We start from the raw sequence: 24414 nt of genomic DNA on the forward strand, positions 1-24414 counted from the left end.
CCGAATATCGATTGAAAAAGTTTGGGCAGCTTGATGTTTTCACGTCTCGAAAGGTTTCAGCGGCTTGGCAACCCCGGCATGTATTTATGACATTGGCAGCATCCCGGAGGTCACGTGATTGCCACTTGTGGCCTTCCCAGCTGGCAAAGCCGGGTTTGCTTCAGAGCTGTGTGATTCATTTAACGGCTCTGCTGAACTGCTTAACAACGGTGGTCAAAAAGGTCGTGAAATCTGGCACGGGTCATTTGACAGCCACTTTGCTTAGCAGCCTTCCAATATTTGAGGAATGTCAATATTTGTTGACCAACAAAGAAGAGGGGGGGGGGTGTTTGTCAACCTATTCCCCAAAGCACCAGAAGGCAGGACAAGAAATTACGGATTGGAAACGAATCAAGGAGAGAAGCAACCTGGAACTAAGGAGAAATTTCCTGACAGAACAGTTAACCAGTGGAATGATTTGCCTTCCAGAAGTTGTGGGTGCTCCATCACTGGAAGAGACCGGACCGCAATTGGTCTGAAATGGTGTAGGCTCTCCTGCCTGAGCAAGGGGTCAGGCTGAAAGACCTCCCGGGGTCCCTTCCGACTCTTAATTCCGTATTCTTTCCTAGGGATGGAAATGGTTTTACTTTCCTGACCTTGCAGGATCTGCCTTTAGCCACTGTGAGGCAACCTGCCCTTTCAGATTTGTGCGATAACATCCCGGAGTGATTATTGTGGAGGAAAACTAGAAAAAATGGGACTCCGCTATGCTGTCCGGTGCCCCTGTGCGTAGAGCAGGACAGGTCTAACAAAACTCGGCCGAGACATTTAAGCGTGGCGTTCAACTTGCGCAAGCCAAAAGGATGAGAGGTGTTCACTTCTACCGAAAAGAGCCAAAGATGGAATTTTTCACAGATAGATTTGAGCGCGTATATAGCAAGATGCATTTTCCCGTTAAGAGAGAAATGTCTGCTCCAAGGCCGGCTCCAAGGCCGAGTCTCACCTTTCAAGAAGGTAAGTGCTTCCTCTGCAGTTTGGGATGACTCAAAGGGAACATTTTGCACAGAGTTACTTTGAACCTCTCGGAATCCGTTCTTCAAGCAGGGTTTGGGGAGCACAACTGTGGAGCAGTGCCTCATCAAACCCACCTATTAAAAATTCTCCAAGTTAATGATTAACGGCATAAAAATTCATCCCTTTCTCACCTTTTTTTCTTTTCCTTTCTTTTCCTTCCTCTCCTCTCCTCTCCCTCCCACCTCCCACCTCCCTCCCTTTATCCTTTCTCTTTTTCCTCCCTCCTTCCCTCAAAACTAATAAACGAAGTTTCCCTGATCAGATCAGGGCAAGGACTAAACAGAGGCTCAACACCCCCCCTCCCTCTCTGCTTTTGCAGGTGGCCAAAAAAGAACAGTGCGCTGGGGGTTCGGCTATCATGGAAATAACCGGGCTGTCTGCAAAATCCTCATTTGTGCAAAAGCTATATCGTATGATTTTGTTTCATCTTGGATTGAGCCAGCCTCCCAAATGGGGGTTTGTTCAGAATTCTAAAATCGTTATTTTAGTACGATGTGTGAATGAGTCGATGCTTGACTCAAATCTTTTGCCCAGGGGTTTTGCAAACCTGGCGACTTTTTAAGACTTGCAGACTTCCCAATTCCCAGAATTCCCCAGTCTCCCTGCTTTTAAGATGGCTTGGAAGACCAAAAAAAGGCGATCACGTGATCCCCATAACACTGCAACCATCGCAAATGCGCAATGTTTGCCATAGGCCCAAACCAGGATTATGTGACCGTGAGGACACTGCATAGGGGTGAGGACCAATCCTAAGTCGCAATTTCAATGCCGCCACAACTTTGAACTGTCACTAAGTGAATAGTATGTTGAGGACTACTAGCATAGTAGCACATCTTAGCACTGGGACCCTCTGTGAATGTCTTTGGCTTCAAAACACCAGGGTTTGGGGTACGACTACAATTTTCATCAATTCTTATTTATTTGGTTGATTTTTTTAAAAAAATCTAGAAGTCCCACCTCCAGCCAAAAGGGTGGGGGGAAAAAAAGATAATTAAAGATGTTTAATGAAGCGGCAGTGATTTCTTGCTCCTCGTTTCCGCATTTTAGCAAATTTCAGCATCCAGCGTTCTCCCTTGATCCAATTTCTGGAGCAAAACTGGTTCTTGGCTCTGAGTGGTAAGGCACTGTTGCTCCGGTGTTATTCTGGGATATTTAAAAACAAGCAGAAATTGCAAGAGATGCTTTAAGCTGGGTGGGCTTCCTCTCCCAGAATTCCCCAGCGAGCAAGATTTAAGTGGGTCGACTTCAATTTGCAGAGAGCCAGCATGGTTTAATAGCTAAGGGACCATGCTAGAAAGCAGGAGATCGTGAGTTCTAGTCCCGCCTTAGACCTGAAAGCTGGCTGGGTGACTTTGGGCCAATCGCCAGGAGACGGTGAGTTCTAGTCCAGCCTTAGGCATGAAAACTGGCTGGGTGACTTTGAGCCAGTTAACTTTCTCTCTGTCCAGCTCACCTCACAGGGTTGTTGTGGGTAAAATAGGAGGAAGCCACGTTGGACACGTTCGCTGCTTTGAATTATTCATAAAAATAATAAAAGTGAGGATACAAATAAAATATATTAAATAAATTAACTCCCAGAATGCCCTATATAACTCTCAGAATTCTCCAGCCACCATAGGGATTCTGGGAGTTGAAGTCCAAGTTGTCAAGACTGAGAAACCTGGCTCTTCCCCGTTCCTGGTTTAGCATCCGCCCCGTGGTACCAGACTGGCTAAGTGGGCGGGACTGCCCAGAGTCAACCAATGAGCTGCTGTGGCTGAAAGGAGGACTCGAACCTGGGCCCCGGTCCCAACACCTTCCCCCCCCCCCGCTGAGCCCTCTCAGCACGGTCAATGCTTGCACACTTCCAAGTACGCAAGAAACTCACCTCCCTTCCACTTCGTCTATAGTATCGGGGAGGGGCATGTTGAGGGTCTCGGGCAGGAAGATGGCAGCAACGCCAGAGAGGATGGGGGCTGTGCCGTAGATGAGCGACGGTAGATAGGAACAGTATTCGCCCGTCATTTTGATCATGGGTGCCACGATGCCACCCACGCGGGCCAGGGTGCTTCCGAGCCCCATCCCTGTTTGTCTGCAACAGTAAGAAACCACTTTTGAAATCACAAAAGATGTCAAAGCGTAGGTGTGTGTGTGTGGGAAAACCCGTTATGAAAACTTGAAAACCAGACACGGGTTCAAGAGCCTCTGAGATGTCGGGGTGACGTACCTGATCACCGTGGGGTACAATTCTCCGGTGTACAGGTACAGACAGTTGAAAGAAGATGCGAGACACCCTTTGCCCAGCACCGCCAAAAATGTTCTCAGGATCCGTAAATCTTCAATAAGGGATGAAGAAGAGCAGGGGGGGAAGAACCCCCGCCCCCAGAAGACGAAAACAGGAATGTTAGGATACTCCATGCTAAAACAAATTCTATATTTATTGTCAAAACTCATGGGATCCTTCCATCGGCAGGTAGGAGCCACAATAAATTTTTAGGGCAGCGGTGTCCAACCTTGGCAACTTTTAAGACTTGTGGACTTCAACTCCCAGAATTCCTCAACCAGCCTGCTTTCAGATGGGTGGATTTCAACTCCCAGAATTCTTCAGTCTGCCTGCTTTCAGATGGGTGGGCTTCGACTCCCAGAATTCATGACTGGCTGGGGAATTCTGGGAGTTGAAGTCCACAGGTCTTAAAGTTGTCAAAGTTGGATAGCCTGTTTCAGGGTGAGCTTCAATCTAAATTTAACAAAAAAAATTCCCCCTGGTTGAAATGGTGCCTTTCTTTATTATAACTTTTGCTAACGTCCCCCCGCCAGTTGCAAAAGGGGGCAGATCTTTGCTTGCTGCTGCCATCTTGACTTATAAGTGCCGTTTTATACCTTTGAAGGGTCGCTAAATGAATAGTTGTAAGGCAGGGTCCACCTGTACATAACTTACAACTGCGCTGCTCAGTTACAGAAAATCTTGGTCCTGCTTGCCATCATAACCCAAGCACTATCCGTATTCTTTCTTTCCTGAGCTGGCAGCATTCAGATCAGTTTAATTCTGGCCGCAGGGGGCTAACCGTGGCTTCCTGTGTCACCTGCACGATTTCAGATGGTTCACCTGAGGGCACCAAGATATTGACCAGAATAGCCAGCCCGGCCAAGATGACGGACGAAGCTTGCGTGGTCCTCCTCCCGATGTAACTCATGCCGATGGCCGACCCCAGCTTAGCAGGGATGTCAATGGTACCAAAGGCCACCTGGATCAGGTAGATGCTGAAGCCAAAATGTTGAAGGTCCATCGCCAGGCCGTAGTAAGCGAAACTGGTTGCGAACCTAAAACCGGGGGGATTCACTTTGTCTGCGGGTCCGCCTGAGCCTTTGAAACTTGCAGAGGTCGGCACTCAAGTTTCTAGTCCTCGCCGTGGCTCCGAGAACAAGTTCTTTAGGGGGGGAAGGAAGGAAGGAAGGAAGGAAGGAAGGAAGGAAGGAAGGAAGGAAGGAAGGAAGGAAGGAAGGAAGGGGTGCCCGTCACAACGTACCACACGCTGGAAATGCAGCAGGAGATCCGACGCACCCTAGGGGTCCGGCCCAATGAGGCGAGGGTGTAAGACGACTGAGCCAAAGTCATTTCCTTCTGCATGCTGGATTTCAAGACCTGACACGCAACCACAAAGATGACAAATCAGTGTCACAAGCAGCGATGCTCTTTCTTTTTTAGTCCTTTTATGGGGTGGTGGTGGTGGAAATGTTCTTGTGAGTTTGGGTCCTATTTGGCCGAACGGAGCCGACTTTGGATTTCGAGCAACTCTTGCTATCCCCTCCCACAGGGACCAGAGCTCTGAAGCCAGATCCCCAGGAGAAATTCAGCCGGGATTCTCCAAGAACATCTGTAGATCGCACCAAAGGTGAGGAAGCGGAATCTGCTGGCTTTCAAATCCAAGTGATCAACTCAGCAAATTGGCAACTCAGACTAAACTAAGAGGGTCCAACCTTGCCCATTTTAAAACGGGTTTTGGATTCTGGGAGTTGAAGTCCACCCATCTTAAAGCACGCTGGCCCAGGGGATTCTGGGAGTTGAAGCTCACCCCTCTTAAAGCACGCTGGCTGGGGAATTCTGGGAGTTGAAGTCCTCCCATCTTAAAGCACGCTGGCCCAGGGGATTCTGGGAGTTGAAGCTCACCCCTCATAAAGCACGCTGGCTGGGGAATTCTGGGAGTTGAAGTCCTCCCATCTTAAAGCACGCTGGCCCAGGGGATTCTGGGAGTTGAAGCTCACCCCTCTTAAAGCACGCTGGCTGGGGAATTCTGGGAGTTGAGATCCAGTAGTGTTAAAGCCTGCTAGATGGGGGATTCTGGGAGTTGAAGTCCACCCATCTTAAAGCATGCTGGCTGGGGAATTCTGGGAGTTGAAGCCCACCTATTTAAAACCTGCTGGCTGGGGAATTCTGGGAGTTGAAGTCCACCCATCCTAAAGCACGCTGGCTGGGGAATTCTGGGAGTTGAAGTTCAAAGGCTTAAAATTGCCGTGGTTGGACTAAACTGGACTAAACTGTCCCAAACTGGTTTCTTTCAAACCAAAGATCCGAAACACCCCCCCTTCCCCCCACACCATTTTTAAAGATACAGTTCCAACCATCCAATCAGAACTGACGACTCCCACAAGATCACCCCCGCCCCCCCCTATTAATCTACTTTCTTTGATCTAGCCTCAATACCTCGGTGTTGAGTTTCTCTCCTTCCTCTTTCTTCCCGTTCAGCTGAGCTACCTTCTTCAGCACATCGACCGCCCGCTCCACTTTGCCGGACAGCACCAGCCACCGGGCCGATTCTGCAAACCACCTGTGCCAAAAAGCCCCGTCTGGTGACTTCGGAGAGCCTTAGACTCTTGCACCAGGAACAGATTACAGGTAGTCCTCAACTTACAACCACTTGTTTAGTGACCGAAGTTGCAACGGCACTGGGGGAAAAATGACTGATGGCCGTTTTTCACACTTAGGACCAGTGCAACATCCCCGTGGGCGCACGATCCAAATTCAGACACTGGGCAGCCGGCTCATACCTACGATGTTTGCGGTATCCCGGGGTCACTGATCCCCTTTTGCAACCTTCCGACAAGCGAATGCAACGGGGATCCAGATTCACTTAACAGCCGTGTTTCTAACTTAACAACCGCAGCGATTCACTTCACAGGCGTGGCAAGAAAGGTTGCAGAATGGGGCACTTAAACTCCACCAATAAGTGTCTTCTTGCTTTTCCATGGAAATGTTGGGCTCAGCTGTGATAAGTCAAAGACTGGACAGCCATTGGTCTGAAATGGTCTAGGGCAGGGGTAGGCAACCTCGGCTCTTTTATTACTCATGGACTTCAACTCCCAGAATTCTATGAGCTATGCTGGCTCAGGAATTCTGGGAATTGAAGTCCATGAGTCATAAAAGAGCCAAGGTTGCCTACCCCTGGTATAGGGTTTCCTGCCTGAAATGGTATAGGGGGGTTGGACTAGATGACCTGCAAGGTCCCTTTCAACTATGATGATGATGGTGATGATGACGACGACTACCAGTAACTGCATCGCTTAACCACTGCAATCTTGGCAGTCCCTATTATTATTATTATTATTATTATTATTATTATTATTATTATTATTATTATTATTATTATTATTATTTATTATTATTTTTATTATTATTATTATTATTATTGTTGTTGTTGTTGTTGTTGTTATTATTATTATTATTATTATTATTATTATTATTATTATTATTATTATTATTTATTAAATTTTTATACCGCCCTTCTCCCGAAGGACTCAGGGCGGTGTACAGGGCAATAAATATCAAAATGTAAATGCAAAAGTTTAAAAAGAGTTAAAAAGAATTAAATAATTATGCCCAATATAATACAATAATAAAAGTGTGTTAAAACTTAACAATTGCCATTCTGAAGAAAGGATTGTGGGTCATTATTTATGTACTTACGACAGGGTCACACTGATGCCTTTTGCGGCCTTCTGACAAATGAATTCAGTGGGAAAAGCCAAATTCGCTGAACAACCAACCGGGTTACTAACTTAACCCCCTTAGCGATCGGCTGAACGACAAAGGTTTTAGGAAGGGCCTCACCACGAGTATATGAAGAAGGCGAAGAAGGGCATGGATGCCGTGAATTGCAGCTGGCGCCAATCTGGAAGCGCATAAGCCAGGCCAGGAAGGATGATTTGCCCAAAGGTGGCAGAATAACCCACCAGTGTGCCAGCGATGGTACGGATGTTGGTGGGCACCCACTCCAGGACTAATGCAAGGAAAGAAGAAAGCATGGATGTTACTTTTGTTCAGTTTCTCAAGCTTGGCAACTTTACAAAGGTGGAGGGGTGGGGGGGGGACTTCGACTCCCAGAATTCCTCAGTCAGCCAGCATGCTTCTGGGAGTTGAGGTCCATGCAGCCTGGTGAAGGAATTCTGGGAGTTGAAGCCACTCATCTTAAAGCCTGCCGGCTGGGGAATCCTGGGGGTTGAAGTCCACCCTTTTTGAAGTTGCCAAGCTCGGGGAAACACTGCTTTACTCATCGCAACTGATTTCCAAATTGTTGCCATCTTACTTCCCCACCACCACCACCACCAATGCTCCTCTGCTCCCACAATAAACCGCCTTTTCCCCATTCAGACGGTAGCAAGCCACAACGTTTTCCTCCGTATCTTGGAGAAAATCTTTCTTTACTTAACTCCTGAATAATGCAAAGCGGCCAGGGAGAGTTCAACAGCTCCCCACATTGTCCTTTCCCCCCCCCCCTCCAATAGCTGGCAATCTGAGATGCGACACAGTACCGTTGCATCATTTGCCTCCTTGTGCCTGAGCGAGTACAGTGTCCTGCTCCCCCCTCCCCATTATCGCTGCATTCTCTGCGGATCACGTGACCCTTCCTTCCCAGTGGGTCTTAATCAAATTAAGCCTCAGGTATGGCAAACCGCAGAGATAAATATTTGGACAGGTCTAGAGCACGCTGGGGACAGAACATTGCTCAGGGGGTCAGGAATGCACAAAAGCGTAAAGCCTGCAAAATAAACCTTGGGCACCCCCTCGACACGAGCTATTTGCTCCCAACAGCAGTCTGCCAGTCCCAAATCCAACCGGTGCAGCTCTTTGAAACGGCCGCGCTTCTATTCTGGGGGGGGGGAGAAACGCTACTCTGTCAGTTCTGAGAATCAGGAACCAGCTGAATGGCGTAGAAATTGTGCTTAGACTTGCGCTGAAATGTCATTTTCCTCCCCTTTGGGGGATTCTTATTACCTTAACGCAAAAGAAAAGGAGGACTTAGGGACGGCGTTGCTCAACCTTGGCAACTTGAAGGCATGTGGACTTCAACTCCCAGAATCCCCTGACTAGCATGCTTTAAGATATGTGGACTTCAACTCCCAGAATTCCCTAGCCAACAAGCTTTGAGATGTGTGGACTTCAACTCCCAGAATCCCCTGACTAGCATGCTTTAAGATATGTGGACTTCAACTCCCAGAATTCCCCAGCCAACAAGCTTTGAGATGTGTGGACTTCAACTCCCAGAATCCCCTGACTAGCCTGCTTTAAGATATGTGGACTTCAACTCCCAGAATTCCCTAGCCAACAAGCTTTGAGATGTGTGGACTTCAACTCCCAGAATCCCCTGACTAGCATGCTTTAAGATATGTGGACTTCAACTCCCAGAATTCCCCAGCCAACAAGCTTTGAGATGTGTGGACTTCAACTCCCAGAATCCCCTGACTAGCCTGCTTTAAGATATGTGGACTTCAACTCCCAGAATTCCCTAGCCAACAAGCTTTGAGATGTGTGGACTTCAACTCCCAGCATGGCTGGCTGGGGAATTCTGGGCATTGGAGTCCACCCATCTTAAAAGTGACTGAGAAACCCTAGTTGAGAGAACGGGCTGCAAAGTCTGGAGACTTCTAAAAGTGGCCTTTAAAACTCTAAAAAAAATCCTGTAAATATCTTGTTTTTCCCATTTCCCCCCCACACACCCACACCCCCACACCTGCTTTTTCCCCAAGCAGGTTTTGTTGGACCCCCTTCATCCTGCCTTACCTAAAGACATGCAGTTGAGGATAATGCCGGAGAGCGCCATGCCAACCAGGAACCGGAAGGCACAGTAGGCCGCGTAATTGGGGGCGAAAGCCGTGCACACCCCCGAGACCGCCAACTGGAGGTAGGACCACGTTAAGATTGCTTTGCGGCCGAACCTGCGGCACAGAATTCTGCGTCAACCCCTGGGCACAATTCTCCTTTCTTGAGAGGTTGCAGTCATAAGTATATTGATATTTTTTTTAAAAAAAAGGTTTTTAAGAAGAGACTGGACGGCCACTTGTCTGAAACGTTCTAGGGCTTCCTGCCTGAGCAGGGGGTTGGACTAGATGACCTCTAAGGTCCCTTCCAACTTTATTATTATTATTGTTGTTGTTGTTGTTGTTATTCATAGTCCTTGACTTGAGCGACCGTTTGAGGTTACGATGGCACTGAAAAAAGTGGCTGAGGACCGGTCCTCGCTCTTACGACCGTGGTGGCATTCCCCACGGTCTCGTGATCAAAATTCGGGCACTTGGCAACGGGCACCTATTTATGATGGTTGCCGTGACCCAGAGTAACATGATCCCCTTTTGTGACACTCCCAGCCAGCTTCCAACAAGCAACGTCAACGGGGGAAGCCATATCCGCTTAAGAACTTCAGCGACTTGCTTAACAACCGTGGCAGAAAAGGTCATGTGGGGCACGATTCACTTAACAGCCATCTTTATTACCGATGGAAATTCTGGCTGTAACTGTGGGCGTTAGGTGAGGTCCGTCTGCACAGTGTCCATCTCCTTCCCTTTGTTCCATTAAGACACAATGAGGACTAGTTTCTTATTTAGAACCTGGAAGACAGGCTTCTCTTTTTCTTTCTCTTTCTCTTTCTCTTTCTCTTTCTCTTTCTTCTTCTCCATCTCTTTCCCTGTCTTTCTGTTTCTCGTTTTCTTTCTCTTTTTCCTTCTCCTTCCCGTTCCCTTCCTTTCTCTTTATATTTCTCGTTTTCCTTCCCTTTCTTCTTCCTTCCCCTTCCCTGTTTCTCCTTCTCTTTTCCTTTCCTTTCTCTTCCCCTTCCTCTCTCTTTTTTGAGAGGCCACAAGTATTCCCATGGGGAGGCGGGAGAAGAGGACCGAGGCCAAGAGAGGGACTTCCACAAACTTCTAGAAAGGCGGTATTGGTGGCAGAAGTGGGATACGAATCCATCACGGTTGCATTCCCCAGTCTCCAGCTATCTTTGCCCGAAAGCACGGCTCTGCTTGTAAACACCCACCTGTCTGCTAAGCTCCCCAATATAAGAGCACCAGCAAGGACACCTCCCATGTATATGGACTGGGCCATCTGTCTCCGCGTCTTCCAGTTGCAAACCAGGTCCCACTGGTGGAACGAAAAAAAAGGAGGGAAAAGAGAGGGAGAGATACAGAACTCCCTGTGTTGTGTCTGGTCCGGTCGGGCGAGTGATCATGCAGAGGCGGACTGCGGTTAACTGTTTATTGAGGTACACGTGGCCGAACTGGCCTTACCTGCCCCGTCGCCTGTATATATATATCCGGCGCGCCTGGCGCTGGCCAACCCGCAGGCTCAGATCTCCCGCGCTAGCCCTGGCCACCCAACCCAGTGTCCAGGGATTCCCGCCGCGCGGTTGGGCCAATCAGGTGGCCGGACAGGTGTATACCTAACACCCTGCAGAGCTGTTTCCTTTCCTGAGTCCGGTTCACACAACACCGCAGACCCAGGGTTAAAATTAGGCGAGACCCAGATCAAAAACAGCAACTGCGAGAAGGACCTCGGAGGATCCCTAGTGGACGATCCCTTGACCAGGAGCCGGCCGTGTGCAGCAGCCACCAAAAAAAAAAAAAAAAAAAAAGCCAGGACAATCCTGGCTTGTATAAACCTGAGGCATGGAATCGAGGTCACGCCAAGTCTTAGCACCGCTTTACAAAGCCCTAGTAAGACCACACCTGGAACACCGCAGCCAATTTTGGTCACCCTACTCTTAAAAAAAAAAAAAAGATGTTGAGAGTTCAGAGATGATCAAATCTCTTCTTAAAAACCTCCCAGCGTTAGAACAGCCACAGCTATTCCAGGGCTGAATAATTTATTCAGGGCTGAATCTGAAGCCTCTCTGGATTAACTCTTGAATCTCTTCCCGTCTTCCTCCTTTGCTTCGCTTTCTAACTTGACTCCTTGCAACCCTAGTTTGAGGTTATCTTCGGCGCACCCTTCTCCCATCTCATTTAGCTCTGAGACCGAACAACGATTGCTTCTTTTTCTAAACAACTGGAACAATTAAAAAAAATAAAACAATTGAATAACAACCCCGTTATGTTAAAGGGGAGTTAAAGCACATTATGAATTTGGTTAATTGTATATTATGCATAATTTTTTATTTAGAATATGATTATTGTAACTATAATCCTGTATTTAGCTCTGGGAAGTGGGGGGGGGAAGTGGGTGGGTTTGGGGTGGGAGGGATTTGGGGATATATTGTAAAATTTTGTTTATGTAAAACTCTTTAATAAAAAAAAGAATAACAACCCCCCCTTATTCTTAATAGAAATAAATAAATCATATAAATACACCCCAAGATAATTTTGTCTGGAGGTTTTCAAGAAGAGACCGGACAGCCCAGAATGGTCTGGGCTCTCTTGCTTGAGCAGGGGGTTGGACTAGAAGACCTCCAAGGTCCCTCCCAACTCTGTTACTCTGTATTCTGTACTCTTACAGCATGGAGAGGGGAAAAAAGGGGGAAATTCTGCAGAAGCTTGATTTTTGCAATCCTAGTCAACATACTTTACGAATGTTGATTTTTTTTTCTCTTTCTGCCCCCCCTTCTCTCCCCCCCCCCAAAAAAAATATTGAGGTCACCTCCACCTGTGGAGGCTTCCTTTTCAGGCATGGGAGTGTGGGATATTTTGGAGACCCCCTTCAAATCCGTTAAGTCCTGAAGGAGATTCAAAAGTTTGTCCCCTTCCAAGACTCAGAACAGATTTGAGTTGCTCCCCGGCATCTGTAGCATGGCTGATATCTTAACCCTTTGGCGCCTGGCTTTTTCACAGAATCCCGGGTTCAAAATTGGGCTTTTGAACCTCGACGGAATCCGGATCCAATCGCCGTTCCCCCTCCCCACCATAAGCCCCTCTGCCCTCTCACCTCCATGATGATGGTGTTAGTGAAGATGCTTCGGTCGTAAACCCAGCCGTCCAGGCACGGTTCTGTCGCCAGGCCTGTGCCGTTGCCCCCAACTTCGGTGCTGGCATTCAGCGGAGGCCACTCGGTGGCCACAAAGCGGAGGCATTTTTCGGGTTGCCCGCTGGCATCTTTGGGAATCCCCCAGACATCTTCCTCGCCGGCTGGCATTTGAGTCCAGTTGGTACTACGGGCAAACGTGCCGTTGTGTGCTAGCCTGATCCGGCAGTGGTGATCGGGTATCCCGGCTGAAAAATTCTGGAGCAGATTATGGCTGGCTGTTAACAAAATCGGGGTCACCAAGAGAGTGATCTGGAGCACCTGGAATCGGCCCATGCCTCCAATCTGGTCCAGAAGCTCGGCAAACGTCATGGCGGAAAAGGAACGACCTCGGAAAGGCAAAGACGAGGATTCCCAGTTAGGAATTCATCGGCGTTTCCAGGCCAGATTCTCTGGAAATCATGCCAGCTCCATCCAGCCTTTCTCTGGCACTAGAGAAAAAGGAGAAGAAGAAGAAAAAAAACTTTCCTTTTCTGAATTCAGCATCTTGAAAAAGTTATCCTCCCCCCCCCCCGGCCTACTTGGCCGCCAGTGAAAACATTGCTCGAGGGAACCACGCGGGTGGAAGGAATTAAAAACACGGAGGAGGCCGTGGTGGCAACCTCTGGGGTTGCAAAATCTGAGCCGGGCACCCCCAGCCGAGGCGGTCTGTTTTTTTTTTCTTTTTCCCCTCCCTCTTGCTAGGAGCACCAAAAAACCATGTGTGTGTGTGTGTGTGTGGAGGGGTTTTTGAGGATGCTTCGGTGTGAACTGTGATCGTGGGGATGCTTGCAAAAGATTGCGCAGGGGCCCCTGTTTCTCTCCTGGGCTGGGATTATGCAAGAGCTATTTGCTGGGATCAAGGTCCTAAGGTTTTTGGAAGGATTAGCCGGAGAGGCGAAGACAGAGCAGAAAATGCAGCCATTCATGAAAACGGGAGCAGGATGCGATGGGCGGGGGGGGGGGAACGAATATTAGGCAGGAGGGGTAGGAGAGCAGAAAGGAAAGCTGGCAAAGGCTGCCTTGGCTAAGAGACTTTTGTGGGACTTGTCCTGAGTTCACACACTCCAAGCAATTGTCGAGAATGAAAAATAGGAACGAAGAGAGAGAGAGAGAGAGAGAGAGAGAGAGAGAGAGAGAGAGAGAGCGCTCTATTCATTAAATTATTTCTCCCACTCCATGGAAGAGGGGACTTTAAAAACTGCAAAAAAAATAAAATTTAAAAAAATATTGGCTGGGTCCAGGGATGGGGTCACGGGGAGGGGAAACCCCCCCCCCCAGAAAGGAAACTGGGATTTTCGAAACCAGATTTTGGTGCTTAGATGTTACAGCCGTTTTTTTTGTTTTTTTGTTTTTTAAGCTGGCTCTTTTATTTCTTGCTCAGACTTGTTTCTGAAGCTGGTGAACAATTAACGAGTTGTGTGGACAGGGTTATCCTGGTTAAACAATTTCCTAAGAAGACATCAGCAGTTTTTCCAAGCTTATCTGCTCCGGTAGAGGCTACAAAGATAATATGCAATATTCTATTCTTCTTCTTCTTCTTCTTCTTCTTCTTCTTCTTCTTCTTCTTCTTCTTCTTCTTCTTCTTCTTCTTCTTCTTCTTCTTCTTCTCCTCCTCCTCCTCCTCCTCCTCCTCCTCCTCCTCCTCCTCCTCCTCCTCCTCCTCTTCTTCTTCTTCTTCTTCTTCTTCTTCTTCTTCTTCTTCTTCTTCTTCTTCTTCTTCTTCTTCTTCTTCTTCTTCTTCTTCTTCTTCTTCTTCTTCTTCTTCTTCTTCTTCTTCTTCTTCTTCTTCTAGATAGGGTGGGATGGCTGGATTTCACTGCCGTTGCATCAATTCTCCAAGCCAGGAAGTTTTCTCAATCAAATTGGCATGGTCAGTCCTTGAATTGAAGGCAATTCAATAGAGCCAGTTTGTATGTGCAATGCAGACACTCAGTTGAAAAGTCCGAACCTAAGCAGATGGCCAAGAGAAACTAGCAATTAAAATCAGTTTTTCTCTCATTTGCAGTGCCTAAATGGGCTGCCTGGAGAACTAAAGTCAGACAAAAGAGAATAAAGTCTTCTTAGTTCTCCTAGACGTTTGCTGACAGATACAACAATTAACCAGTGGAACTCTTGCCTTATGACTACATCTGGGAGCAGAACTTCCGTTGTTAAGGAAGGCGGTCTTAAAGTGAGTTGTGCCTAACTTTGCAAACTTGTTTTTATCACGGTTGTTAAACAAATCACTGCAGTTGTTGTGTGAGTCATGCAATTATTAAGTGAACCTGGCTTCCCCCCACTGACTTTGCCGGTCGGAGGCCAGCCGGGACGGTCGCAAATGAGGATCACATCACACACACACAGACACAAGGATGCTGCAACTGTCATAAATACGTTTAGGTTGCCAAGTGCTTGACTTTTGATCATGTGACCCTGGAGAGGCTGCAAGTCATAAGTATGAGGAGCAGTTGGGCGGAAATCTCTTTTTTAGTGTCGTGACTTCAAACAGTTGTGTAATGCAGGGTTACAGGTCAGTGTCAATCCAGTAAAATTGGAGGTTGCGTAGTTGACGGTGCTATGTAAACGCAGTCATTCTCAAGATGTTGTAAGAAACAGATGATCGCTTTAAGCGACAGAGTTGTCTGTTCTTCGGGCATTGTGTATTATTGGGTCTAATCACTCGGGTATTTTTAAATTAAAGTACTTTCTCATTTCAAGGTTTAATTTGGGTTTCTAGGTGCCATTTGCCAGCTAACTATAATTGTGCCATCAATGAAAGCTAGTTTAGTCTAATGATTGGAGACATCAGGCTACAAACTAGGAGACGGTGAGTTCTAGTCCTGCCTTTGCACGAAAGCCAGACGTGTGACTTTGGGCCAATCACCAGGAGACTGGGAGTTCTAGTTCCGCCTTATAGGCATGAAAGCCAGCTGGGTGACTTTGGGCCAATCACCAGGAGACTGGGAGTTGTAGTTCCGCCTTATAGGCATGAAAGCCAGCTGGGTGACTTTGGGCCAATCACCAGGAGACTGGGAGTTCTAGTTCCGCCTTATAGGCATGAAAGCCAGCTGGGTGACTTTGGGCCATTCCCTTTCTCTTTCAATCCAACCCACCTCACAGGATTGTTTTTATGGGGAAAAACAGGAGAAGGAAGATGCGTTGGATATGTTGGCTGCCTCGAGTTATTTTGTAAAATCAACAAAGGCCCGATACAAACAAACAGACTTTCCCTCTTGTCTCCCCAGCAAGGAAGAGGAACTGATGTTTATATCGAAAACCTGATCAGTTGCAGGCAGATGTTGAAAGAAACCACTGGGCTAAGCATAGATTTCTCACCCTTACTTAAAACATCCCAGTTAGGAGACGCCTTCCAACTTGGATAGGCTCTAAGAACGCAAGATTTTTTTGTTTGTTTTTTAATGAGCTGTTACTGAGTTTAACAATATTGTCACAATGCACTGGAAATCGTGACGGCTCCTTTGGGGATGTCCGAGCAAGCTTCCATCACAACTCCGCCCGTGTCTCTGTTTCCCGGCTTTTCATCTAGCCTGGCATCTTGTTCTGCCTCTTTGATTTCTTTCATAGCCAGGAGAACTGCGCCTGGATGACAAAGCTCATCTTTTCTGCTGTTTTCCTTCTTGTCTCCCTCCACGTTTCTAAGACAGGACCAAAGCAGATGGGTTGGCGAGGGGTAAAAGCTCTGTCAGCAATCGTGTCAACCGTCGGGTTTTATTAAAAGAGGGAGAAGAACTTAAATGTGGAGGATTGGCAAATGGAGCGGTATAAGGGATCCTTTTGGCAGAGAAACACAAAATATTGAAAGGTAGTGATCAAGACACTAGGCTGCAAAACAAGGAGATGGTGAGTTCTAGTCCCGCCTTAGGCATGAAAGCCAGCCGGATGACTTTGGACCAATCACCAGGTGGCGATGAGTTCTAGTCTCGCCTTAGGCATGAAAGCCAGCCGGATGACTTTGGACCAATCACCAGGTGGCGGTGAGTTCTAGTCTCGCCTTAGGCATGAAAGCCAGCCGGATGACTTTGGACCAATCACCAGGTGGCGGTGAGTTCTAGTCTCGCCTTAGGCATGAAAGCCAGCCGGATGACTTTGGACCAATCACCAGGAGATGGTGAGTTCCAGTCCTGCCTTAGGCATGAAAGCCAGCCGGATGACTTTGGACCAATCACCAGGCGGCAGTGAGTTCTAGTCCCACCTTAGGCATGAAAGCCAGCTGCTTGATCCGGGGCCAGTCATGTGCTCTCAGCCCTAGGAAGGAGGCAGTGGCAAACCATTTTGGAAAGATCTCGCCAAGAAAACTGCAAACTAACTTTGCCGAGGTTGAGAAACACTGAACTAAATCGAGGCCCAAAGGTCATTGATCCCGCATGATCGGTTCCAAAATGTGGCTTTCGATACGCCGGATTCTAATTGCCCCTCCCCTGCCCACCAAAACCAAAACACAAAAGTCTCTTGCCACTGACCTGCTCTCTACGTCTTGTATGGTGTCTGGAAGAGGCACATTTAAAGTCTCAGGCAGGAAACAGGCCACCAGGCCGGAGATGATGGGGGCCGTGGCATAGATGACAAGGGGAAGGGACGGAAAATACTCGCTGGTCATCCTCACCAGAGGGGCCACGATCCCCCCGACACGTGCCATGGTGTTACCAAAGCCCATCCCGGTTTGCCTGAGGCGCAAGAGAGGGAAGAATTAAATTTCACTTCGGCTCATCCTTCACCAGGGCAGGCGCGGCGGAACTACAACTCCCAATATTCCTTGCACCAAGCCTGGGCGCTTGGGAGTTACAGTGTGCAGCGAGTCCGTGACTTCCAATCTCAAGAGAGAGACTGGAAAATTGATGGTTCAGTGGTGCGGTCGTTAAGCGAGACACCACGTGACTGTCCGTGGCGACTTCTCCATTGACCTTGTGTATGAGAAGCCGGCTGGGAAGGTCACGCGACTGCAGGATCGCCGTGCAGTCTGGTTTGCCAAGCGCCTGAATCACGAGGATAGGGCGGCAATTATAGTGCAAGGATCAGAGATGTAAGTCGCTGTTTTCAGCATCGTCATAACCTCAAACGGTCCCTGAACAAACAGCCGTACGTCGAGGATTGAAAAGAAGGACTAGGGGGTCACATGAGGGCAGTCTTCCAATATTTGAGGGGCTGCTATGAAGATGAGGGGATTAACCTATTTTCCAAACCCACCGGAAGGCCGCACAAGAAGCAACGGATGGAAACTAGCCAAAGAGAGAAGCAACCTAGAACGAAGGAGGAATTTCCTGATGGTGGGAACAATCAACCAGTGGAACAGCTTGCCACCAGAAGTTGTGGATGCTCCATCACTGGAGGTTTTTAAGAGACTGGACAACCATTTGGTACAGGCTCTCCTGCCCAAGCAGGGGGTTGGACTAGATGACCTCCAAGGTCCCTTCCAAATCGATCATTCTGTTATTTTGAGATTTCCCTCTCCTTAATTCCACGCTTGTGCTGCAGCAAAAGTCACCCTCTGGTGTTTTCAGAGGCAAACATTGTCCCAGAATATCACTGAGTGGTACCTGATCACCGTGGGATAGAGTTCTCCAGTGTATAAAAAGACACAGCTGAAAGAGGCTCCGAGACATCCTTTCCCAAACACAGCAAAGACGGTCCTTAGGATCTGCATATCTAGAGAAGATTAAAAAGAAAAAAAAATCACTGGGTGTTGCTGCAAAATAATTTGGCTTTGCACCAATAAAACCATCGGTTGGTCCGTGCCTGGAAACTTACCACGGGACACAAAAACGTTCCCCGCGATGGACAGGCCAGCTAAGATGAGGCTCAGTGCCTGAGCGATCCGACGGCCGGAATAGCTGATCACAAGGAAACCCACCAACTTTGCGGGAATGTCTACCGCGCCGAAGATCACCTGGATAAGGTAGACGCTGACCCCGAAATTCTGCAGGTCCATTGCCAGACCATAATAGGCAAAGCTGGTGGAGAACCTGGAGTGGCCAATGGATTAAAGAAATTAAAATACCTCTGGTGCTGTCTAGTCCTGCCTTACACATGAAAGCCAGTTCAGTGACTTTGAGCCGAGCACCAGGAGACGGTGAGTTCTAGTCCTGCCTTGGGATGAAAGTCAACTGGGTGACTTTGGGCCGATCACCAGGAGACGATGAGTTCTAGTCCTGCCTTAGGCATGAAAGCTGGTTGGGTGACTTTGGGCCAGTCACCAGGAGATGGTGAGTTCTAGTCCTGCCTTAGCCATGAAAGCCGGCTGGGTGGCTTTGGGCCGATCACCAGGAGACTGTGAGTTCTAGTCCTGCCTTAGCCATGAAAGCCAGCTGGGTGGCTTTCGACTGAGCACCAGGAGTTGGTGAGTTCTAGATCTCTGCTTTGCTTTTGTTCCGTTTCTCTTTTGGGCCGTCTTCCATCTCCCTTGCTTACCAGACGAAGCAAAGGCACACCGTGATGCGGCGCAGGGACGGCGTGCGCACCAAATCAGCCACCGGGAACTTGGTTTTGGCTGCCGAATTGTCTGTCCGGAGGCTGGCTTTCAAAACCTGGAAAAGCGGATCAAAAAAAACAAACCCAAACCAAACTATTTTGGCTGCCGACAAGTTTCCTTGCTGCAATTTGCAAAGATTAAATTCTCGATGGGCAAATTTTTATGTGCTGCCTACGTCTAGGTGCTTGGAACTGGCGGCATGGAAAAGAGTACAGCAGTACATAGCACTGATCCTTGTTTAATCCATACTACAATTCTTCATCTAATGGTGGTTTTTCCCCCCAGAGCCGAAATACCAAGTAGGGGAACAACGGCGGGATGGAGAGATGGAGAGACAGTTTGGTCTCGTGGTGAAGGCATCAGCTAGAAACCAGAGAATTCCAGTCCCGTCTTAGGCAGGAAAGCCCGTCTCTATGGGCTAGTCCTTCTCTCTCAGCCCAGCCCACCCTGCAGGGCTGTTGTTGTGTGGCAAATACCAGAAGGAAGGAAGGAGTATTGGATATGTTCATCATATTTATAAAAATATTTAATATTTATAAAAATATTAAAAGGTGGAAATCTGAGAATGAGAAGGAAGGAAGAAAGGATGGGAGGAATGGAGGGAAGAGACGGGAAGAGAGGGAGGAAGAAAAGACGGAAGGAAGGAGGGGGAAGTGACAAAATGAAGGAAGGGAGGGAAGGAGGGAGGGAGGAAGAAAAGAAGGAAAAAAGGAAAGGAAGGAAAGAAGGAGGGAGGGAGAAATGACAAAATGAAGGGAAGCAGGGAAGGAGGGAGGAAAAGACGGAAGAAAGAAAGGGAGGGAAAAAAGGGAGGGAGGAAGGAAGGAAGGAAGAAAAGATGGAAGGGGAGGAAGGAAGGAAGTAGGAAGGAAGGAAAGAAGGAGAAGGAAAGGAAGGAAGGAAGGAAGGAAGGAAGGAAGGAAGGAAGGAAGGAAGGAAGGAAGGAAAGGAGGAGAAAGAAGGCAGGCAGGCAGGAAGGAAGACAGGAAAGAAGGAAGTAGGAAGGAAAGAAGGAAAAGGAAGGAAGGAAGGAAGGAAGGAAGGAAGGAAGGAAGGAAGGAAGGAAGGTGAAAGAAGGCAGGAAGGCAGGAAGGAAGGAAAGAAGGAGAAGGAAGGAAGGAAGGAAGGAAGGAAAGGAGAAGGAAGGAAGGAAGGAAGGCAGGAAGGAAGGAAGGAAGGAAAGAAGGAAAGAAGGTGAAAGAAGGCAGGAAGGAAGGAAAGAAGGAGAAGGAAGGAAGGAAGGAAGGAAAGAAGGAGAAGGAAGGAAGGAAGGAAAGAAGGAGAAGGAAGGAAGGAAGGAAGGAAGGAAGGAAGGAAAGGAGAAGGAAGGAAGGAAGGAAGGAAGGGCGTTTACCACATGCTTGCCAAGAAAAAAACACGGCCACGTGGCTTTTGGGATTGTATACCTCGAGGGTGAGCTTCTCGTGGCAATCCTTTTTCCCGTTCATCCGAGCAACTTTCTGTAGCTCTTTCAGCGCCTTCTCAGGCTTGCCCGCCGTGGCATACCAGCGGGCAGACTCTCTGAACCACCTGCCCGAAAGAGAGAGGGGAGGGCGGTGGAGACAAGGGCGGGACAGACACCGGCAGTGCGTTGGAAGCTGGCACATTTGAGGAAGAGGATGCCGGATCACCACCTTCTGATAATTTCCCTTTTATGGATCTCTTTCTCAAACCCTAACCCTTATTCTGCCCTGCTTTCCCCTCTTTCAGTCCAAGGCGCCTGGGCCGCTGTAGTCGTACGTTGAGGACTAGCTTGCTGCCGAGTCGCAGAGCAGACACGAGCCACATCCATTCCTTTGGCCCTCCCTGTCCAGCCCGCGGTGGGTTTGCTTTCCTTTTGAAGGCAACCGCTATTTATTTATTTTTTACAACTTTACATTCAGGTAGTCCTCGACTTTAACCACCCTAAGGGAGCCCCACGTTTCTGTTGCGGAGGGAGGCGGTTGTTCAGTGAATTTTGCGACCTTTCTTGCCACCGTGGTTAGGTGGATCACTGCATTTCTTAAATCAATAAGCCGGTGGTGAAGTGAATCCGGCTTCCCCATCGATTTGGCTGGCCAGAAGGTCGCAAAGGGGTAGGGGGGGGTAGGGGGGGGTCACGTGACCCTGCAACCGTCATAAACCCGAACCAGTTGCCAAGGGCCTGGTTTTTGTTCATGTGACCACGGGGGACGCTGCCACGGTCGTCCCTAGGAAAAGCATCTGTCGCTTTTTCCAGTGCCGTTGTAACTTTGAGCTGTCGCTAAACGAATGGCTGTAAGTTGAGGACTACGCGTTTGCCTGCAGAGGCTCCTTCAAGGCCCTCTTGATTCGCCCTCCACAGCATGATAGCCGTGTTCCAGTATTTGAGGGGCTGCCCCAAAGAAGAAGGGGGGGGATCAACCTCTCCTCCAAAGCCCCCGAAGGCAAGACAAGAAGCAACAGTTGGAAACTAACCAAGGAGAGAAGCAACCTGGAATTAAGGAGAAACTTCCCAAGAGTGAGGACAATTAACCAGTGGAACAGCTTGCCACCAGAAGTGGTGGGTGCTCCATCCCTCGAGGTTTTTAAGAAGAGACAGGACAGCCATGTGTCTGAAATGGTCTAGGGCAAGGGTGTCAAACTCAATTTCACCGAGGGCCGCATCAGCATTGCGGTTGCTAGAGTGCGTATGGCCTACTGGGTGGGCGTGGCCAGCTCTACATGGTTTGCATCAAGGGTGCCTATGGAGGCCTGGGGAGGAGTGGGACAGATCTGGGGGTCTCTGGCAGAAGGAGGGTCTCTGGGCCAGGGCCAAGGCAGTGGGGGCCGTTCCCTCAACTGTTTCCAGGATGGCTTCACGGGCCACATGAAACCACTTCGCGGCCCGGATCCGGCCCCCGGGCCTTGTGTTTGACATGTCTGGTCTAGGTGTCTCCTGCTGGAGCAAGGGGTTGGACTAGAGGACCTCTAAAGTCCCTTCCGGCTCTATTCTGATCCCGATTCAGTCCCAGTTTCTCACATAGGAGAATGCATTGCCCACTCCTGCTGTGCAGCGTCCTTGGTTGCCAACGAGTCGGGAACCACCTACCAGCCGTAGAGGAAAAAGGCAAAGTAGGGGAGGGATACGGCCAGCTGAAGCCAACGCCAGTCCCGGATGGCGTACGCCACGCCCGCCAGGATGAATTGCCCGAGGCTGTAGCTGTACCCGGTCACCAAGCTGACCGCCGCTCGAGAATGCATCGGCGTCCACTCCACGGCTGGAAAAGGAAGATTATTTGTGAATTCAGGGTACGTTGAATCTATTTCGGACACCTTGGGCCAGGGACCCAGGTCTCTGGAGAAGCTCTGATGGGGGGGTGGGGGGGAGATAGAAGGAAAGGATGGCCAGTTGAAAGCAGGAAGGTCCTAGTTACCGGGGGTGATGGGGGCACCTTGGAAGACCTGAAGGACCAAGTTAGAGACAGATCAGCCAAGAGAATATTGATTTATGTCAGAGGTCCTCAAGCTTGACAACTTTAAGATGGGTGGACTTCAACTCCCAGAATCCCCAAGCCAGCATGTTTTAAGATGGGTGGACCTCAAGTCCAGAACACCCCAGCCAGCGTTCTTTAAGATGGGTGGATTCAACTCCCAGAATGCCCCAGCCAGCATGCTTTAAGATGGGTGGATTCAACTCCCAGAATGCCCCAGCCAGCATGCTTTAAGATGGGTGGATTCAACTCCCAGAATGCCCCAGCCAGCATGCTTTAAGATGGGTGGACCTCAACTCCCAGAATGCCCCAGCCAGCATGCTTTAAGATGGGTGGACCTCAACTCCCAGAATGCCCCTGCCAGCCATATTGCAGGAAGAATCGGATTTGGAGCTTCTGGTGCGAGAGAACTTACACAGCGACACACAGTTGAGGCCAACCCCGGAAAGACCCATGCCGGTGAGGAAGCGCAAGACACAATAAGCGCCGAAGCTGGGAATAAACGCCGTGCAGGATCCAGAAACCGCCATCTGAAAGCAGGACCAGAGAAGCAAAGCCTTCCGCCCGAATCTACAAGAAATAAAAATAAATATTATACCCTTGGGACTGTGAAAATTTCATGCACAGGGTGTCTGTGTGTGTGTGTGTGTGTGTGTGTGTGTGTGTGTGCTGAAAGTTTGGGCTCAGCTGTGTTTGTAAGTTGTACAGCGTTAGCTCCCCTCAAGAACAACCTTTTTTAAATCCTTTTGTTTTATTATTCAAGTTTCAAAATACAAAGCTGATAAAATAAATGTGAGCTATGAAAAAGATATAAAGAAAAGAGATGAAAATATCTATCTATCTATCTATCTATCTATCTATCTATCTATCTATCTATCTATATATCTATCTATATATCTATCTATCTATCTGTCTATGGAATATAAGCCTCTCGATATTTTTGTCACCGAAACGATTTGCTTAAAAAGTTACTTTCCACAGGACATGGCTGTCCGTTGCGACATCTAGCCAGCTTCCGAATACGGTCAGAAGAAAGTTGGTTTCTTTTCAAAGGAGAAAGACCCACTTCTTACTTGTCAGAGAGGCCTCCAAAGACTACGGCACCCACCAGCACACCGGCCATGTAGATAGACTGCGCCAGCTGCTGGAGGCTCCGGAAATCGCACACCAGGTCCCACTGCAGGAGGAGAAGAATGAAAATACCACAGTCCACAACGCGGAGGGACACTGGCCCCCAAAATTGGCCTGAGGGAGAAGGGCTAAAACGGAGCTGTGAAGCTTAGAAGATCGTACCAAGATATGAGAACTCGGACGATAGAATAACAGGCTTAGAAGGGACCTTTCAGGTCTTCTAGTCCAACCCTATGTAGGTAGTTATCAATTTACAGCCATCCCTTTAATGACCATTTGAGGTTACAATATTCCTGAAAAAAGTGACTTACGACACTTTTTGACATTTACAACCATTGCAGCATCCCCGGAGTCACGTGATCAAAATTCAAAGGCTTGGCAACTGGCCGGTACTTGTGACAGTTTCAACAACTGTCTTGCTGATCAGTGGAAATGTTGGGCGTAAGTTGAAGACGACCTGTTTTCCTGCAGCTAGGGGTTGTCCAAAACAGACTGGACCACCAAACCAACCAGGCTATAAGGTTTCCTGCCTAGAGCAGAGGGCTGGGCTGGAGGACCTCTGAGGTCCCTCCCAGTCCCTCGGTTCTATGTTCTATGGTGCTCAGCACCCCACCTGGGAAAGATGGGAGTTGGAGTCCCATCAGGAAGGAACCGAGCAATCCTCCACCAGATCGGCACGCAAGGGTTCTCCTTACCTCGGTTACAATGGTGGACGTAAATACCGTCCCTTCGTAGGTCCACCCATCCAGGCATGGCTCCTGCTCGGCCTCCGTTGGCTCCCGGCCTGTCGAATTAAACCCCGACAGCCGCCATTGGGGGGTAACAAAGCGCCAACACTTCTCCGGTCCCCAGTCCCCGTCTTGGGGGATGAACGCTCTCAGCAGCGCCCGGCAGTCCGGATTTCCCGTGGCGTTCCCACCGGCGCATCCTTTGCTCAAGGCCACCCGGCAGTGATGCCCGGGAACGGCAGCTGTAAAATTCTGCAACAGGTTGTGGGCTGCCATCAGGAGCGTCGGGAAACACAACAGCGCCACGTTGACGACTTGAAATCGTCCCAGGCCACCCGCTTGATCCAGAAGGTCACCAAAGGGCAT

At 48.8% G+C, this 24414-nt stretch overlaps 2 protein-coding genes and 1 long non-coding RNA gene across 3 annotated transcripts; 1 reads left to right on the forward strand and 2 right to left on the reverse strand.

The window, feature by feature from the left end:
- Nucleotides 1-2096: 2096 nt before the first annotated feature.
- On the reverse strand, nt 2097-12622 carry LOC310647063 (solute carrier family 22 member 6-A-like; the record flags this gene model as incomplete). Its single annotated transcript, XM_083374013.1, has 10 exons — nt 2097-2196; nt 2921-3124; nt 3260-3368; nt 4139-4353; nt 4560-4675; nt 5735-5858; nt 7139-7307; nt 9089-9243; nt 10335-10438; nt 12215-12622. The coding sequence occupies 10 exons, from the start codon at nt 12620-12622 to the stop codon at nt 2097-2099; spliced, it is 1704 nt and encodes a 567-aa protein (XP_083230139.1).
- Nucleotides 4845-6389, forward strand: LOC310647092. Its single transcript, XR_014493822.1, has 3 exons — nt 4845-4925; nt 5777-5926; nt 6016-6389. It is a non-coding gene; the product is annotated as an uncharacterized lncRNA (long non-coding RNA).
- A 3097-nt stretch (nt 12623-15719) lies between the features above and the next one.
- Nucleotides 15720-24414, reverse strand: LOC310647043 (solute carrier family 22 member 6-A-like; the record flags this gene model as incomplete). Its single annotated transcript, XM_083373969.1, has 10 exons — nt 15720-15927; nt 16753-16956; nt 17827-17935; nt 18038-18252; nt 18698-18813; nt 20165-20288; nt 21808-21976; nt 22605-22759; nt 23263-23366; nt 24016-24414. 10 exons carry the CDS (start codon nt 24412-24414, stop codon nt 15720-15722), a joined length of 1803 nt encoding a protein of 600 aa, XP_083230095.1.

This window comes from Vipera ursinii, assembly GCF_947247035.1.
Source record: "Vipera ursinii genome assembly, chromosome: 15".
In the NCBI taxonomy this organism is placed as follows: domain Eukaryota; kingdom Metazoa; phylum Chordata; class Lepidosauria; order Squamata; family Viperidae; genus Vipera; species Vipera ursinii.